This window comes from Neodiprion virginianus, chromosome 1, assembly GCF_021901495.1.
Source record: "Neodiprion virginianus isolate iyNeoVirg1 chromosome 1, iyNeoVirg1.1, whole genome shotgun sequence".
Lineage (NCBI taxonomy): Eukaryota > Metazoa > Arthropoda > Insecta > Hymenoptera > Diprionidae > Neodiprion > Neodiprion virginianus.
This window is the reverse complement of record NC_060877.1, coordinates 27,361,465-27,378,411: the sequence shown is the minus strand read 5'-3', so window position 1 is coordinate 27,378,411 and position 16,947 is coordinate 27,361,465. Positions and strand designations below refer to the sequence as shown.

The following is a 16,947-nucleotide window of genomic DNA, read 5'->3' as shown; positions in this document are numbered from 1 at the left end:
TCCCGAATCAATGCACGAGGCGAACACGAGGCGTGATCAGCACGAGCCCGCGTGCGACGTGTCGTGCGAAGGGAGCACGGCGAACGACGAGATGTGGGTACAACGTACGTATTGGTGTGGGCGCAGACGACGAAGCGTAGATGGAATCCGGAGTGTAAGCCAGTGGGTGTCGAGGAGAGCCGACGTTCTTTCAGAGTTGAACCGAGTGCAGAGTAGATGGAAAATCACGACGAGCTGCGCGGTAAAATTCCTATCTCCCATTCCGCTTTACGATCCTGCGACTATCCCGCGTCGTCGTGGCCGCAGGACTACCGGGTACGGCAAAAAGCTCCGTGCCGAATGCGAATTAGTTGCAAATCGGGTCCGCGCGAACTAATCCAGTGGTTCAATAAAAACGTTCACTTGCAATTAGCGCCGTTGATCGGAGCGCAGCGTTGGCCGGACGGTGTTTTGTTACGCATGTACGAATGCGTGTGTATATATACGTATACACCTGTATACCCATGCACCCACACACCGAGAGCCAGTCAATTCGCTGGGAAAATCACGGCAAAGGTTCCACGATCCCCGAGTGTCCGATCTTGGAATACTCGTGCAGGACACCACGCGAACGATCAGGTTGATACCCAACTAAGCGTGATTCACGGTATTGCCACACGTGGTTTATGCTGTGGTACACGACGCGTGAACACGTTAACCCTGATGATTGATTCGCTAATGTAACTTGTGTACGAGAACCTTCGGAACGATTCGACGCGCGACGGTAAATTCATTCATAATTTATTACTCCTCGCGCTGACGAATATTGCTCAACGATTGAGTCGAATAGTTTTCGAAATGTGGGGAATACTTAGAGACAATAAAATCTGACAAGCACTGCTCGACTTGACGCGAATGCCGTGCGGTGTGCAAAATTTACGTCTCGATATTGATTCGGTAATCTGCAGAGCTGGCAAAAGTTGAGAGGTATAATTATTATTCATATAATAACATAAATATCAGTGAAATCATATCCAAAGGACGGATGGCGGGAACCCCTATGATCCACCTGATCGATTTAACTATCCTGAGTCATTTATAACGGGCCTTATCGACAATTTGGGTCAGGCTACTCTGGCACTGAACCGTTCAAATATCGATAGCGAATAAAACACTTTACGGGTGAACCAGAGGATATATTAATCTACCCCTGGCGTGGGTGGCTCGGTTTTATTCCTCTTACGACTGTCTCGTGAAATGCCGGTATACGAATATTCCTTTTACTTAGAAAGGTTCTTGAGGTTCAGCCTTCTCAAATTCCTTTGTAAAACTCGACACTGCCGTCTCGGAGAAAGAAAACTGTACCCCAAGCCACAACAATGGTTGATATTTCACAGTGCAGGGAAAGTGAGAAAGAAATGAAGAAATGAAATTCCAATGGTTCTGTCGCAGCTGGAAAGGGCATTGGCCACGTAGCCTTCTGTGCGACCTGCGTATTGCGCTTTAGAAAACAGGCTACATGATAGATCAAGGGAAACTTATCTTCAGGGGTTAGGAAAAGAGGATGAACTTTTTGTATAGGGTAAAATGGAAGGCTAAAAAGCGACTCCTAATATCTACCGCGAACGCGTTCAAGTAATAAAATGTTATTAACGTTACACGCTCGTTTTTTAGCGCCTGTAAACTATAAGTATATGTATAACACTACATGGTCTTGACGGATAATTCGCTTTATTCATTCACAAATAAACCGCTGTTTCGTAAACCGCTGTCAATTCAAGCGCGTTAAGTGTAATCAAACTTAGCAACAATCTGACTTTCTAAATTGAAGTTGAATCAATCTCTCACTTCGCGGTTAAGATTTGATTATTATACCACTGGTTTTCCCAAACAAGTTGACTCCATAAAATATGACATACAACACCGAGCTAGTTTTGAATAATCTATAGACTCTCTCTACTGCATCGACGGGAAGATGCAGAGTATCGCTTTTCACAATACAACTTCGAAAGTATATGACATATTTCGAGAATTTGGTATAAGAAAACAAAACTATCCATAAGCGCATATACATGTATATATTCATTTATTCCAGTTAAACCAACATTTCGAGGTAAGAAAACATGACCATTATAATTTAGCGAATGACGAAACGGTGAGCGACGTGAGAAACGTACAGCTTTCGACTCTCAGCCCTGGTCGTTGAAAGTCACCCCGTGATCCTGGAGGATTGCTGCAGGAACAAGAGTGCGTCCGACTTGTCGTTATCCTGAAAAAGACCTGAACCAACCTCTCTCTCTCTCTCTCTCGTCGTAGGGTAACACGGCGAGTAGGTGCAGGTAAAGCGTGTGAGCAAGATGCACCTGTTTCGAGTTGAAAGGAAACACGTACCTCTCTAGATTGTGGGTCAAGCCATTATGTGAAACAGGTAAGAAATGGTCCCGAGATGCAGGTGCTCGGTTGGCTCTGAGGGCGAATAAGCGCAGCTGTACAAGGTGCCCAGGTATAGACGTACGAGCTCCTTTCGGCTGGCTGGTGAAAATAAGAGAGGAATCTAGTCGCCGTACGGCTCTGAGAGCGTGTAAGGTTGACTCCTCTTGACGAGACGGAGATGTAAAGAGGACGGGAGAAGAGCGACGAGACGTCGTTGCCCCCTTCAAATTTTCCATCTCGATGCAGCCATGCAGCCGTCATTGTCTATCTACCGTTATAGGAGGCTGCGAGAGGTTTCGAGTTACTATCACGCTTCGTGTCGGAGTTGGCTGAAAGATCAGGAGGGGAAGGAACGACTGTAAGTTGCGCCATCGAGCTACACGGGATTCGGATATATATTCCGGATGTAACAAGAGTCGCGGAATGTTATCCCGGGGCGAAAGAGTGACGGATGAATCATCGACAAGTTTTTGCGCGTTCTTTAATTTTGGTTTATTTTTAAACACCTCCCGGTTTTTTTGACCATTTTTCAGTAACTGCACACTCGTCGACGGATCCTTTGGACGATTTATCGTCCTTGTCGGCCTGACCCTGCATATCCGCACTCTCGGAGATGGGATTTATTATACTTTGACCAAAAAACTGGCAAGGAGTCAAGAGGACGCAAAGCAACGAGGCTGAAGCTAGAAGCTAGAACTAGCAGCCAAACGTTCTAATGTTTGTCAGAAAGTCAACATTTTTTGAAATACCTTGAATCCCCAATGCATTGATAGAATTATGAGGATAAAACCGAACTGCATTTTTCTATTTCCAAAAAGTTTAACACATTTAGCTGCTGCTGATAAGTATCGATAAAAACGCAAAGAAAAATGCCAAACTATCACGGGGCTTAACCAGAAACGTACTACGTACGATGTGCGTCATTCAAACTGCGCGCCAATAAGGTTTTTCATCATCTGTGCAACATCTGCCGCAGCGATTTTGCATCAAAGTTGTATGTATTTTGCACAAAGAGAAAGGATTTTTCTTCAAATCCACGTGCGGGTGGAAATTGGCAAAAATTGGTTGGACTGTTCGCGTCGCTTTCCTTCTCTTATCATCTCCGTTCCCAAGGGACGGATAAACTCTGAAGTGAGGTAGCATCAAGTGTGTAGATTATATATAATATATACCTATAACGCAAAGAGAGAAGAGCACGTTCGCTACGGCTACCTCGGGGATTATTTAGCGAGAAATACTGCACGTGGGAGACCGAGTGTGTGTATGTACGACACACTTATGTACACTAGCAGAAAAACGGTACAAACAATCTTGGAAAATGTATAATATTATACGGTAAGCGGTACAGTAGCTACGTCGCGGCGTCGCTGTGCGGTAAAAGATGTATTTTAGGTATATAGCAGAGTATGTACAGTATATGTGTAACGTATAGGCGTAGGCTAGTCAGCTTATCAGCGGTATAGGGAGCCAGCTCGCATCCTCCTATTTTATCTCCGCAAAGTTAAGTAAATATCAAATATTTATCCTGAAGGCAACTGGAAATCCATGACGGAAATTGGCAACCGGCTAATACCACGTGCCAATTTTTCCAGAGCCACACACGTTACAGCCGTGTTGTTTTGTCGTCGCGCATCGTCGAAGATAAGATAACGCGAGCCACGGCTATGAAACACGGGATGAAACGTATTCAAAAATCATTACACACGTGATATTATGCCTGCCATCGCCGACGTTTACCTTCTTCGCCGTAATTCGTTATTACTCTCACGCGGTTACCGAACGCAACTGAGAAATATAATGCGATAAAAAATTAACAGAATGCCTGAAAATTGTTCCTTCGGTGATCCGGCGATTAATCGCGGAGTTTAATTTCTGCTTTCAATTTTGCATACGTGATACTTTTTTTCCACAGCAGAGTGATTTTCCTACAGATATGCATACGCGTTAAGATTTCACCGACCGATCGTAACCGCGTGTATTGTAAATACGGACGGAAATACGTGGAGATTTCCGGAAGAAAAACCGAGAGTTAGAAAAAAGAAACACGGTGAAATAAAGCCGGCAACGCGCAACTTGAAACTCCCAAGTTTAACGATATGTAGATAGCTGCGGCCGGCTGTTTCACCGTGGCAATGAGGATAATTTTCACACGTGTACAAATATAATAATGAATTATAATATTCCGCAAAAGGAATGTTAAGAAGGAAAAAAAAATAAAAAATTTTCAGAGAAGCGAAAATATTTCTTTCCGTAAAAACTTGCCTGCAACGTACGCCGTAACTATTTACCTTACATTTTGCGTACATACCTATATACCTGTAATATCTAGCTAAGTTATACACTCCTGCCATAATGTGCATAATATCTTTGGGGCGTTATCCGATAAATCCAATCAATTATACGGGCGCTCCGATCGCTGATCCTCGTCTTCCGGATCAAACATTCAGGGCTTGCCGAGGGCGGTTATTCCGCAGACATGAAGGGGACAACGACGGCGGTGGTGAATCAGAAATTGAATTACAAATGTCAGAGTCAAAAGGGAAAATTAACGATATGAATTTTGCCAGTGAAACGAAGGTATCGATTATTACGCTGCAGTTGCTTGAGTTTCAAAATAACGAATACTTTGCGAACGTTTTTCCCGCAGGATTGAAGAAACTCGTCAATTTTTTCTCGGATAATTACGGAATACCGCGTTTCGAGTTATAGGTATACTATACGCCAGTTGGTAGCGAATCGACGAAATCTTTCTAAAAAGATATTCGATTATCTGAAGGAAATTACCTCCCGCAGAGGTGTATATGAACACACACACACACACGCACACGCACACACATTGTTTACTCAAGTTTTGTGAAAGACTGTTGCTTCGGCGTCGCTCCACATACGCTAGATTTGTTATACAGGGCGAAAATTTCCATTCTCAATATACGTAGTCCAGAATTTGAGCGCGGTAATTGAAGCAAAAAAAACAAAAAGTCTATATACAGTTTAATGGAACGTGTAAAACCATAAAAAATAAACTATCTACTGTAGAATTGATTTTTTTTCTGTTTAAATTCATAAAATATATCCGCAAAGCTCGTCCAAAATGATGGACAATACTTAGCTAACTTTGAACCTCTGCTATACGTGTCCCAGATTCCGAATTTCTTCTGAAACATCTGTATATTATTATACGTACCTACATGTGCCGTATATACGCACGAGAAAACGTGCAGTATAATATACGCAGTATAAATACGTGTTACAGAGAAGTTTGATTCATGGAATGCGACAATTAAATATACAGGCACAGTTATAATACAATCTGCGAATGCGAGAACGTTAAATAAAAACTGTTTATAATTGTGATTCCGTATAAAACTAATTATCTTTGTATAACGTATGAGGGAGGACGGTGTAACGATGTAAAATATGTTACGGCGTATTACAAGGGTGTATAATGCACACATATTAATTATTACAACACATGCCGAGGGAGTAACATTTTTACACAGTTGTAAATATTTTATTGCGACCCTCGGCAAATTGCAACAACACGTAATTCCTTGAGTATTTTTGTACAGGTATGTATGTATATAATGAACTTTTAATTTCTGTCCTATTTTTTCTCCCCCGCTATTTCTTTCGTTTTCTTTTATTCAATTCTTTTTCCACACCGCAGAGCGAACATTGCATTCGTCATGCAGGCGCCACTTAATCACATAGTGTCAAATGAAATTAATTAACTTGAATGTAATTATTAGGTCTCCTCGCTCGCTCTCCGACATGCCGCCGATGATTTCTAATAAATGATTCAACGCTACTGGGAATCGTTCACTTTTCGAATATACGAGTGGCACTGTCGGCTGCCGCCAGCTTTTTCTATCCAGCCGCTGTATAACGTGTAATTTGCTTCCATTAACCGTAAGAATTCAACAACTTTGAATGATTTATTTGTATAATCGTTTTACTCTTTATAACTACCGTTTTATCGACCCATTACTTCACGAGGCGAAGTTGAACTTTTATAAATTTATTTATTATGCTATTTTTGTTTCAGTTTACTTTCTTTTTTTTTACACACACACACACACACATGGGTATATCCAAACTTTTATATCACGCGGTCGACCAAATATCACATAACGTGCGCGGTGATGAATTGATCCGAAACTTTAAACGTATCCATATAACGACGATCCGCGACGCATTTTCCACAAAATAAACCAAGATCCCGCTTACGTAAAATACGATTTTAGCACTGACCAGATTTTTAGCACGCGCAGCCTCCCGAGTTATATAGTTTAAAAAATGATGCCGCTGTTCTTGGTTTCTGGCGATACGTACGCGCTACTGGTAACATTATCGCTTTGAGCAGGCGAAATGTGAGTAGGTGGCAAACTTACGTTACGTATACTCGTAATAAAAATTTATCAGTATTGGAGGGGAGGTCAGAAGAGATAAAAAAAAAAAAAGGAAAAAAATGAAAAAAAACACACACACAAGACGAAAACTCAACCACCCATCGATCCATCAGCGCGTAAATACGTCGGAAAAAAGATGTTCAACTCGAGGATCGTGCGAGATCGCGCGAAGCATCCAATGCCTTACGTACGACGTAGGTATCGTAAATCAGATAAGAGTGCGATAACGCTCGCGAATTATTTTCACCACTAGGGGATGTGAGTGTCTCGACGTCGGTGGAATTTTTTTCCTTTTTCCTTTTCTTTTCAACTCTTTCTCTCTCTCTCTCTCTTTCTCTCTTCTTCTCTCCCCGCCGCGTTTTCGTCACCGACGTGCTGATATCGGTTGAGTCAGGTCAGGCGCAAAGATCGTGTTACACCTGCAGATGGCTGTAAGCCTTGTGTCAAGAGACGTTGGTACATGCAGCACGCGCAACATGTACGTAATGATAATCGGGTTTGAAGCATTCTCAGATGTTTTTCGAGTTTAAAACCAAGCGCAGTTGTACGAACGATGAGTAAGTGAGTGAGTATACGATTATACATATATCTACCCGCAAGAAATATCGCGCGAGCTTTTCTTTGTTGTTTGTTCTGTTATTTCAATTTTTCTTTTTTTTTTTTTTTTTGCTTCTGCTTTTGCATTCTCTCTCAATCTTACACTCATTTTATTTTTTCACTCCAGAGCAGCCTGTGAATCACTGTACATCGTACACCGTCTTTGAACAGAGATGAGAGAGAGAGAGAGAGAGAGGAAATTACAATCTACCGCGTATTTACCGGCTCTCGTAAGATCGTGAAGCAACGTCGCCGTTTTAATCCGGCTAGCTGTTCTGTGTTTACCACCTTTTACCAACCTTCCGCAATTTTCTCATTAAGACAAGAACGCCACCGTAATGATTCGCACCGTACATCGGAATCAAGATTCACTGACTCGGAAAATAGCACCTAGTTCTCTGAACGACCAGCGAGATTTGAATACCAGAGGATTTCCATTATACCTATTACGCCAATTCCGTTTCACCCTTTGGATGCAGAACGGTGTTACGTACGGTTTTTATATCGTAGTATTATACAGCGCCGTTTCTGGAACCGCGACTTTGACTGATGCAGGTACAACTTTTCAAACGATCTTTCTTGTTTGAGGCCAAAGACATAGAACGAATAACAAATTTTTACCTACAGAGACGAAAATGCGATAAATTCCTTATGTTTATGTGTATATATATATATATATATATATATATATATATATATATATATATATATATATATATATATATATATACACATATATAAAAGAAAAAAATTACCGCTCGTTTCTAGTGGCCGATTGAAGTTTCTTTTACAGACATTTTGCAATGCTCTTTGTGAGACGATTAACCGTCGCGATTCAATCCGGAAAAAGGGGCACAAAAAACAACTTTAATCGCCTCATTTTCTTATTGTTAGAATTTTTTCTATATATAATCGAGTAAAGATTCAACATTGTCGAAAGCCATGAAACATTTTCATGATAGCTGTATACGCATGGTAGGAAAAAACGACAATTTAATGGAGGTTCGTTGATTTATCTCAAAGATTTGCAAAAAATTTTACATAAATTTCACATTATAATAATTAGTACAAAAGTCTGTAGGTATTTCACAATGCACAGGTAAACTGGAATTAACGCGTGACATGCGATTGCGATTCGATGGCTGAATATACTTGTTTATTTATCATTCACGTTTCACATTTCGACGAAAAAACCAACAATCGTTCGACGATCGTCGTTCCGATTACTTCGATCACGAGACCTTATCACAGCTGTGAATTATTCCGCAAATATATGTATATAATACGCGAGCGTCGAACGTGACGCTTCGTCGAAGACGATAAGAAGGTAATCCGTAGTTATAAGAAGGGGGAAATTCCAAAGTCGATGTGTAATAACCGACACGGAGTCGTATAACTCGCGCTTACGCGACGAGACGCACGTGGATAATAACATTATTGTTCCGAAGTCGAAAATCAGTACTTCAGAAGATGAATAAACCGTTGCCCTTCCAAAAATTTACGAAATGACTCTGATCGAAGTCTTATTCTTCGATTGGTAAAAAAAAAAAAAAAAACCGAAATAATGACAACGTCGTTCAGTGCAGCACGAGGAAACTTTCCACCTATGACTGCATCGCGTCCTTCAAATTACATTCGCCGTTCGAGCTAATTAGTTGATACGTAATACCATTTCCCTTTCCTCCTTAAAAAATGATAATCTATAATTCGTGGTAGTTTCCCACATTTTTTCGCGACACCCAATTTAAAAATTCGAGTAGTCATTTGCTTACTCTTTTGCTCGAAACAGGCGTTGACGTCTCTACACATGTTCAGGGTTTGCCCCATACCCATCACGAATCACCTGCACTTACTTGCTTCACCCCACTTCACTTCACTGTTCACTTTGTACTTCTTTGTACCGAATACGGAACAACCTTTCGACCCTTGACGAGCTGTCGGTGCAACAGAGTTTCGTGTTTTTCGCCACCAATCTTGACCCGTACTCGTTATATTTTTCTCTCGCGAAACAAACATCGCCACCTCTCTCGTTTATTTATCCACCTGTATTCGTTTATTCTTTTATTAATTTTTCTTTTGTTACAACATGAAGAAAATTGAATTAAAAAAAAAAAAAAAGGAAATCACTCACAACTTCGTCGCTATGAGAACGAATCCAGAAAGCAATGCCTCTGCAGCTATGCGAACAAAGTGTAGTGTATTGCTAGTTTTTGTAATTATCTGTACATTATGTAGATACATGTATGTACATGTAACGCGTGAACAACATGACGACAACCATAATTGACAATTCATCCAGCGGCAACGTGAGATTACCATAAAGTCATACGTGTATCCATATAATACAGTAAATACAAGTATTTGCATGCATGTACACATTGTACGTTGGCGTAATTAAAATACATAACAACGTTTTCTTATCTGTGCCAGCAAAACTTACCGAGAAATAATAATACCAATAATATTAATATTTATAACAGCAGTAATGATAAGAATAAATTACCGCAACTAGCGAATAGATCAAATCGTAAACTCACGAGATAAAAGTGAAAAAAACAAAATTAGAATAAGGGAGCGAGGGAAAACGAAGACATAACACGCATACGCAGATATCGTGTATGTATACCTATAAACGGTGAAGAACCGTACGAAATAACGGGGGATACGTGAAACTGGTGAAACGGTGATCTAGCGAGAGAGGATCGGGAGGTATGAAACACACGCGCATGCCATACGCACGAAGATGGAGACGAACGAAAAAAGTTTTGAACACGGAGAAAATCCACCCCGAGTCATCTTTTCTCTCAGTCTCTCTCTCTCTCTCTCTCTCTCGCTTTCTCCTTATGCATTTCTACCTGACGAGATATACACGTAACGTACCTACCCATCGCACATACCTAGATACAAAGGAGGTTGCGGTACGTAGCGCACGTTGCAAGGCATCTAAAGTAAATATATAGATTTGAGCATGAACGGCCTTCGTGTGGCAAGCGAGCCTCGTCTTGGCGGCGCCAAGCTGACCTATCTGTCTACTCGTAGCAGGCGGACAAACGCGAGCGAGTGAGCTAGCAAAGGCGCAGCGAACGACCGCCGAGAGAGCCGATCGTGAGTCGCCGCAGTCAGCTGATACTCGCCGCCGATTGCCGCCGGGCACGAAACTCGTCTATCAATTCGCCAACGAATTCACAATGCTTCGTTGAACCTGCGGGATTTTTTTTTATTTTATTTATTTTTTTTTTTTTTCTCGCAAGCGATAGCTCGAACGATGGAAATCGTTGCAGTGGCATCGAGAAGCTGACGGTGAAAGCGCGAAACGCGAATGCGTGGAACGCTGAGGCGTCGGTGAAAATCATTTGGCGAACCGTAGATCGGCGAAAACTGATGTAGATCGAATGGGAACGATTTGGAACCATCGTTACTGTTTCGGAATAAGTAAAAATCCTTTGATTCGCGATAAGATATTCAAATCTCAGATTTATAAATGTGATGAGCGAATCGGTCGCTGCTCGGTGAGAACGGAGAGACGAGTCCTGTAGTGTTTTTAAACCACACATTTGTACTTTCTCTGTATAATAAACGCTGTACCGAGCATCTTGCACGTAGGAAATAGTTGACGCATCCTCACGTAAATATGTATACGTCCACTTGCGTTAAGTCGCGTTGCTCCGATTCGATCCTCATCCTCGATGACTAGACGTTGCTCACGGAAAATGCACATTCTGATGTCTGTGTGCACCGTCTATATAATATGTATGTACATCGGAGGTCTTCCTTGCGGGAAACGAAAAGCATAAACCGTTTCGTTTGAAACGTGTTCACATCACATCGTCGTTCTACAGCGATCTTGCAGCGTCCGATTATCCATCCGTAAACCGTCTCAAAATTGCCAAATGAAAAATAGTCGGTAAAGTGAGGATACGTTCTACCGAAAACGTTGGAATAGTCGTCTCAAATCGTTTCCGTCCACGCAACTAGTCGGACTGGCTTTACGAAGCCGTTGGCGGGGCTGTAAGGGAGATTACATAACAAGCAAGTATAAAATATGCTGCAGGAATCCTCGGTGAAACCGTCCGGTCGCGGAGTCTTCGGTTGAGATCCTCGGGTAGAATTAGAGGAATCGGTGCAAGCTTGTCCGGCAAGAAGCGGTCCCATATCGAGGGGCCTTACAACGCGACACGACCGTATAACGAAGCCGATCCGAAGTGAACGGACGATAAAAAGAGGAGTAAAAAAAAAAACAAATCATCGTCTCTCTCTCGGAGGCTCGACCAGAAGTGACCTTGAAACGGCTTGCAAAAAGGTTGATTTCCACAGCGCAGCAACGACGAGGAGCGCGTCGTTTTGCGCGGCAAAGATTCATCGTAATCGCGACGTACGTTCGGCCGGGCCTTGAGGCCCTTGAATTGGCGAAAACCGGCTGGCCGACTCCTCGTCCCCCCCCCCCTCCACGTGCTCTCGGCAAACGTTGCGCGCCTTCGTGTCAAGTTCAATGTTCCCTGCTCTCGGCATTTATTACCACACCGGCTTGCGCCGAAGGACCTTGCGGCCAGCCGATCCGAGCGACCCAAGGCGAGGGGCCCGACATTTTCAACGCCCCCTAATCAACCGGCCCATGCCGAACCGACTTCCTCTGAGCCTTATCGCACCGGCAGTTAGCGCGAGGTGACGCAAGCCTGGCTGTTTTACCCGACCCGATATGAGCCGGAAAAGGGAGCCCGGCGGTTTGGTTAAAAATAAGAAAAATAAAAAACTCCGCCCGATTATCGTCACCAGATTAATCGCCTATCGGACCCCGAGCTCATTACGCGTACGCTCGAGTGCCGTATCGTAAGAACGAGCGTGTGGTTTACACGCGTGTATACCTATACGTTTTTATCGAAAAAATATACCTACTATCGCACAGCTGACGGCTCGGGCACGGATTTGCTGTACGTGCAGCATATATATCGACCTTATGAGAAGTTCGGAATCTTAATATGAATAAGAATTATATTGCAATAAGGCATGGAGCACTGCGACTGTACTCTGATATCTTTGATTACGCGTATAGCAACGTGACGTATAACGAAACGTTGGGCAAAAATTCACTACATTTTTCAACATGCAAAATAGTTCTGAAGGTGTTGCGTTTTCAAAATATTATGTAACGTGCTTTGTTATGATTTATACTGAATTTCAGACGATCGCTAAAACTATCAAGACGAAGCTAGTAACGTTGGATGTTCAGGAGAAATCATTGCTTCGCACTTTTAGGGTCGTCTGAAATTTGATAAAACATGATAAACAGAACATACTCATATTTTTAAAAGCACAGTCCTTGGAAAGTTATTCGGAAATTGTACAGTAATGATTTTATTCCTGATGTTACGCTAAGTTAACGTCACTAATCTCAGCCTCGTATAAAACTACGGTGTAACAATTTCTCATCGACACACGCATCGTTACTGTTGCAACATCGCCAATTCCAACGTGATGTATTTTCATGATAGCGAACAATGCTCGGCGTATTTCAATGTCGCGAAATTTCGTTGTAAAAAAAAACAGCGAGTTCATACGTACAGAAGTTTGTAGCATGAGATGGACGGAAAAAAAAAACAAATAGGAAAAAGGTAAAACAGAGGGTATTAGGTACGTACAATTTCCTGTAAAAAAATAAATCGACTAAACAATAACCTTCGTCTTTCGTCTGTTGGGGTTTTTCCCCCCCTAAGCAAATGGCGCAATCTTTCGATTTTTTCTTACTACACCAGCAGCAACAGCAGCAGCGAACGACCTCGACTGTGCAGATATTTCATCGGAATAATTCATTGGCCGGGTATCCGATGGTGCCACGCGTCCTGATCTACGTGACCAGAAATCGGTGCGTGAATAAAATTCTGCCTGGATGATGACGAAGCGAGTCGTTCAGATAAAGAACTCTTCCTAGTGTTTTCTTTTTCTTTGGAATGGTCATTTTTTGTGTCTAGAAAAAGGTCTGAAAAGGATTAATTGGCGCCGTGGTCGATCCGCAAAAAAAGTTGTTCTTCTTTTCCCGTGTCTACGTTTTTCACCACTCGAAAGTTGGCGACCGGAATTTGTAAATACGTAATTCGGAGAGCGCACCACGCCTGATTAACAACAAACGAGGGTATTAACGACACGGCGATGAATCAAATTGCCAAATGAGGAATTAGACCCGATACTCTTGCTCTTGTTGGTAGCGTAATCGCGGCTCTGAATCAATCGGTAAATCCTGCATCTCGGCATTATCGTCGTAGGAATCTGCCTCCGATGAGATTAATCGCCGATCGGACAAAAACTGCTCTCAACAGCCAATTCAGCTAACTGTAAGACACTTGTATAAGCACGCCTTTTGCATACCCTTGCCATATACGGCGATTGATATTGCGCTTCGGATTGCGAAGGAAACTGTATCGTTCTCACATTCAGAGTTGTCCCGGTCTCAGTGAGTCGCATGCGGAACGATTTCGGCAATAATATCTCCAACCTACGTTTGAACTTCGGCACGTGAGTGTAGTGAAAGTTGAGCAAAACCTATCGACCTTGGACTTCGTCACGGGCCGTAGAACCAATCACTCAAACCTCATGCGCACATAAGTGTCGCTATATGAAACGTGTAGAAGTAACTTTTATTGACGAAGATTAGTCGAGTCTCTATAACTCTGCATAACCATACACAAACAATCGAATTGGCGTAAAATTTCGTAACCGTACTTTACAGGGCGAAAGAAAACACCCGGAGTGAAATAACGAGTGTGCAGATTGCCATTGGCAGTGACACCGACGATAACGCGACGTCACTGACATACGCGAAGATGACGGAGAATCGATTTGCTGGTAGAAATGAGATAAAGAAAAAATATATTCGAGGTCCGGTGAGAGCCGAAATACAGGTTGAAAGAGAATACAAATATCGAGCAGTCGGCCGAAGGCCTTGGACTGAATTTTTCACTCTACGATATCTCCTGCGTAATGTCACAACGAAGCACGGCAAAGAAGGTGGGTATAGATTTCCCTAAAGAGCTGTTCGTTTTTCATACGCGCGACGTTTGTCCGTGTTACCCTTTACCACAGGCAGCGCAGAGCCGGCTTGCAGGTAACCAAGTGTTCTTGTACGAGGGACGGCAACTTCTTGCGCTGCATAGAATAACAGGATCCGCCTCCCGGTGAAGTTGGTTCGTCCTAAATTATTGCCACGCTCGGTTTTCACGAGTATCGCCATTAGCGCCCCCCCAACCCTCTGATTATGCGCTAACCGAGAGAGGTTCGAGATTAATATTGAAAGTCGAGCTTCCCGATTCGCCTACGTACGCTATACGTACGTACGTAAAAGTTGCCTCCTAGTCCGCAAGGTTGGAGCGTAACCTCCTCGGCTCCTCGGGGAAAACGAGGCTGTCACCCGCCTCGCGGAATAACAAATTACCACAGGAGGTGGGTCCGTCCCTCTTCTCCGGGGTCCAGGCGCCACTTGTTCCCGACGACGCGATCTCTCGCTCGTCGTTTTCATTCTCTATGATCGGCAACACAACGACGCCTTCGCGGTCTGCCGCTCCTCGAAGCCGCAGCGCCGTTTTCGACAGCACGCGTTCTCTGTCGGACTTTGGCGTCGCGTCGGTACGAGGCATGCGACCGTGTGACCGTTGTTTTCGTCACTTCCTGGACTTCGAAACTGACAATAAGTAAGCAGTGTACATTAGGGTGGTCCTTATTTGGGGTGTTGACGAATTGCGACAAGTGCGCCCCCTAGACACGTTTGAAATAAATAAAAAAAAATGTGTGCAAAACCCCAGCGCTGTAGTCCCATGAGAACACGTGCCTGTAAGCTCGTTTTGTTTCCCATTTAGATAACACGGCATTTTTAGACCAATTCAGTCACTATTTTTTCCAGTCATCCCTAAGTATGTTAAAAATTATTTATCCACATAAATCTATTGTTAATAGGCATGACTACGCGTACATTCTTTTACAAAACCTCACATGTATCGTATTTCATTATAAATTTGATATTTAATATTTAATATTCGAAAGTTGATTAGAGTTGCATTCAAACTATGGTCATTCAGTTTCAATTGTGTATAATATAATATAATATAAAAAGAATGTGCGCGTAGTCATGCCTATTAACAATAGATTTATGTGGATAAATAATTTTTAACATACTTAGGGATGACTGGAAAAAATAGTGACTGAATTGGTCTAAAAATGCCATGTTATCTAAATGGGAAACAAAACGAGCTTACAGGCACGTGTTCTCATGGGACTACAGCGCTGGGGTTTTGCACACATTTTTTTTTATTTATTTCAAACGTGTCTAGGGGGCGCACTTGTCGGAATTCGTCAACACCCCAAATAAGGACCACCCTAGTGTACATTCGCTCGGGACGATTGAGCATTCGCTTGGAAATCAAACAGTTGACTCGACTCCGGTTCGTCGACATTGATTTCGGAAATTTCTTGTGATTTCCAGTGTCGACCCTAATTTCAATCATTTTTGGATTGTATGTATAGAATCACAGTCACTGGAAATCATCTGGACCGCTCGAAGTATTTAAAAATCAATGAAAACACGTGATAAGATAAAAATCGATAAGATTTTAACGAATTGAAGTCATTCAGCGTTTACCGCAAGACTTGTCAACGATTTCCATTCTATTTCCAATCCACGCCGTGCAAATTCATCTTCGGCAATGTTTCGAGTCATCTCTATTGATTCTGATTGTTTGAAAGAAAATACTACAGTCATTAAAATTCATATTCTTTACAATTTCATCCCCATGTGTTAAATTTATAATTTCTTCGATCGAACGTCCGACCCTCGACTCAAGAGTTATGAATTTTCGAGCACAGAGTACGAACCAGAGAAATTTCAACCTAGCAGTGAAAAATGTGCGTTGAGTAGCGATAATATACGAGAATCGGGCGAGTAAATAAATTGCAGGAGATTACAGGTGTACCTCGCACGTTACACGGGTGGCATAAGCATTATCGTACCGACACGACACACGGGCCACGCGTGTTTATGATTACGATTACGAATAGTGGTCGTGTCGCGTAGACGCATTATATCTATAACATTATACACGCGAAAGGAGACACACACGCACACATGTAACGTGTATGTGTCAGACACTGCACAGGCGGCCATCCAATGACGGTGTACAGACATTTGCATTAGCCAAGGTAACAGCGCATTGATGCGGGTTGCGTCACTGGTCGTCATCGTCGTCGTCGTTGTCGTACTCAAAGCGACGGAGAGCCACAAGAGCCGGTTTACCTATTATTCCAGTTGCAGAAAAGAGCCTAACGACAAACCTTGGCAGAGTGTCTGCTCTCGGTGCTTCGACGATGCGAGATACCTCCATACCTCGATCAAGATCCTCTCCAGCCCGCGTTGTTTTCGATCTCTAATCTTTTATTTGCTTCCAATTTCCGCTATTGTATTGTATAATATATTGCGAGGCGAAAGATTATATCCACGGCGGCGGCCGCACCTCTGCGGATCGATTTCCCCTAATCATTCGCGTCGATC

General features: G+C 42.7%; 1 protein-coding gene across 7 annotated transcripts in view; it reads right to left on the bottom strand.

Annotated features, from left to right (window-relative positions):
- Window positions 1-16,947, bottom strand: part of LOC124310358 (dual 3',5'-cyclic-AMP and -GMP phosphodiesterase 11) — a 92,008-nt gene that overhangs the window by 18,026 nt on the left and 57,035 nt on the right. The window contains exon 2 of one of the 7 annotated variants that reach the window (XM_046774203.1): window positions 9,191-9,461. The exons of the other annotated variants lie outside the window; for them this stretch is intronic. Coding sequence (XP_046630159.1) covers window positions 9,191-9,251 — 61 coding nt within the window. The 5' untranslated portion in view covers window positions 9,252-9,461. The remainder of the gene's footprint in view (window positions 1-9,190; window positions 9,462-16,947) is intronic. 7 annotated transcript variants of the gene reach the window in all.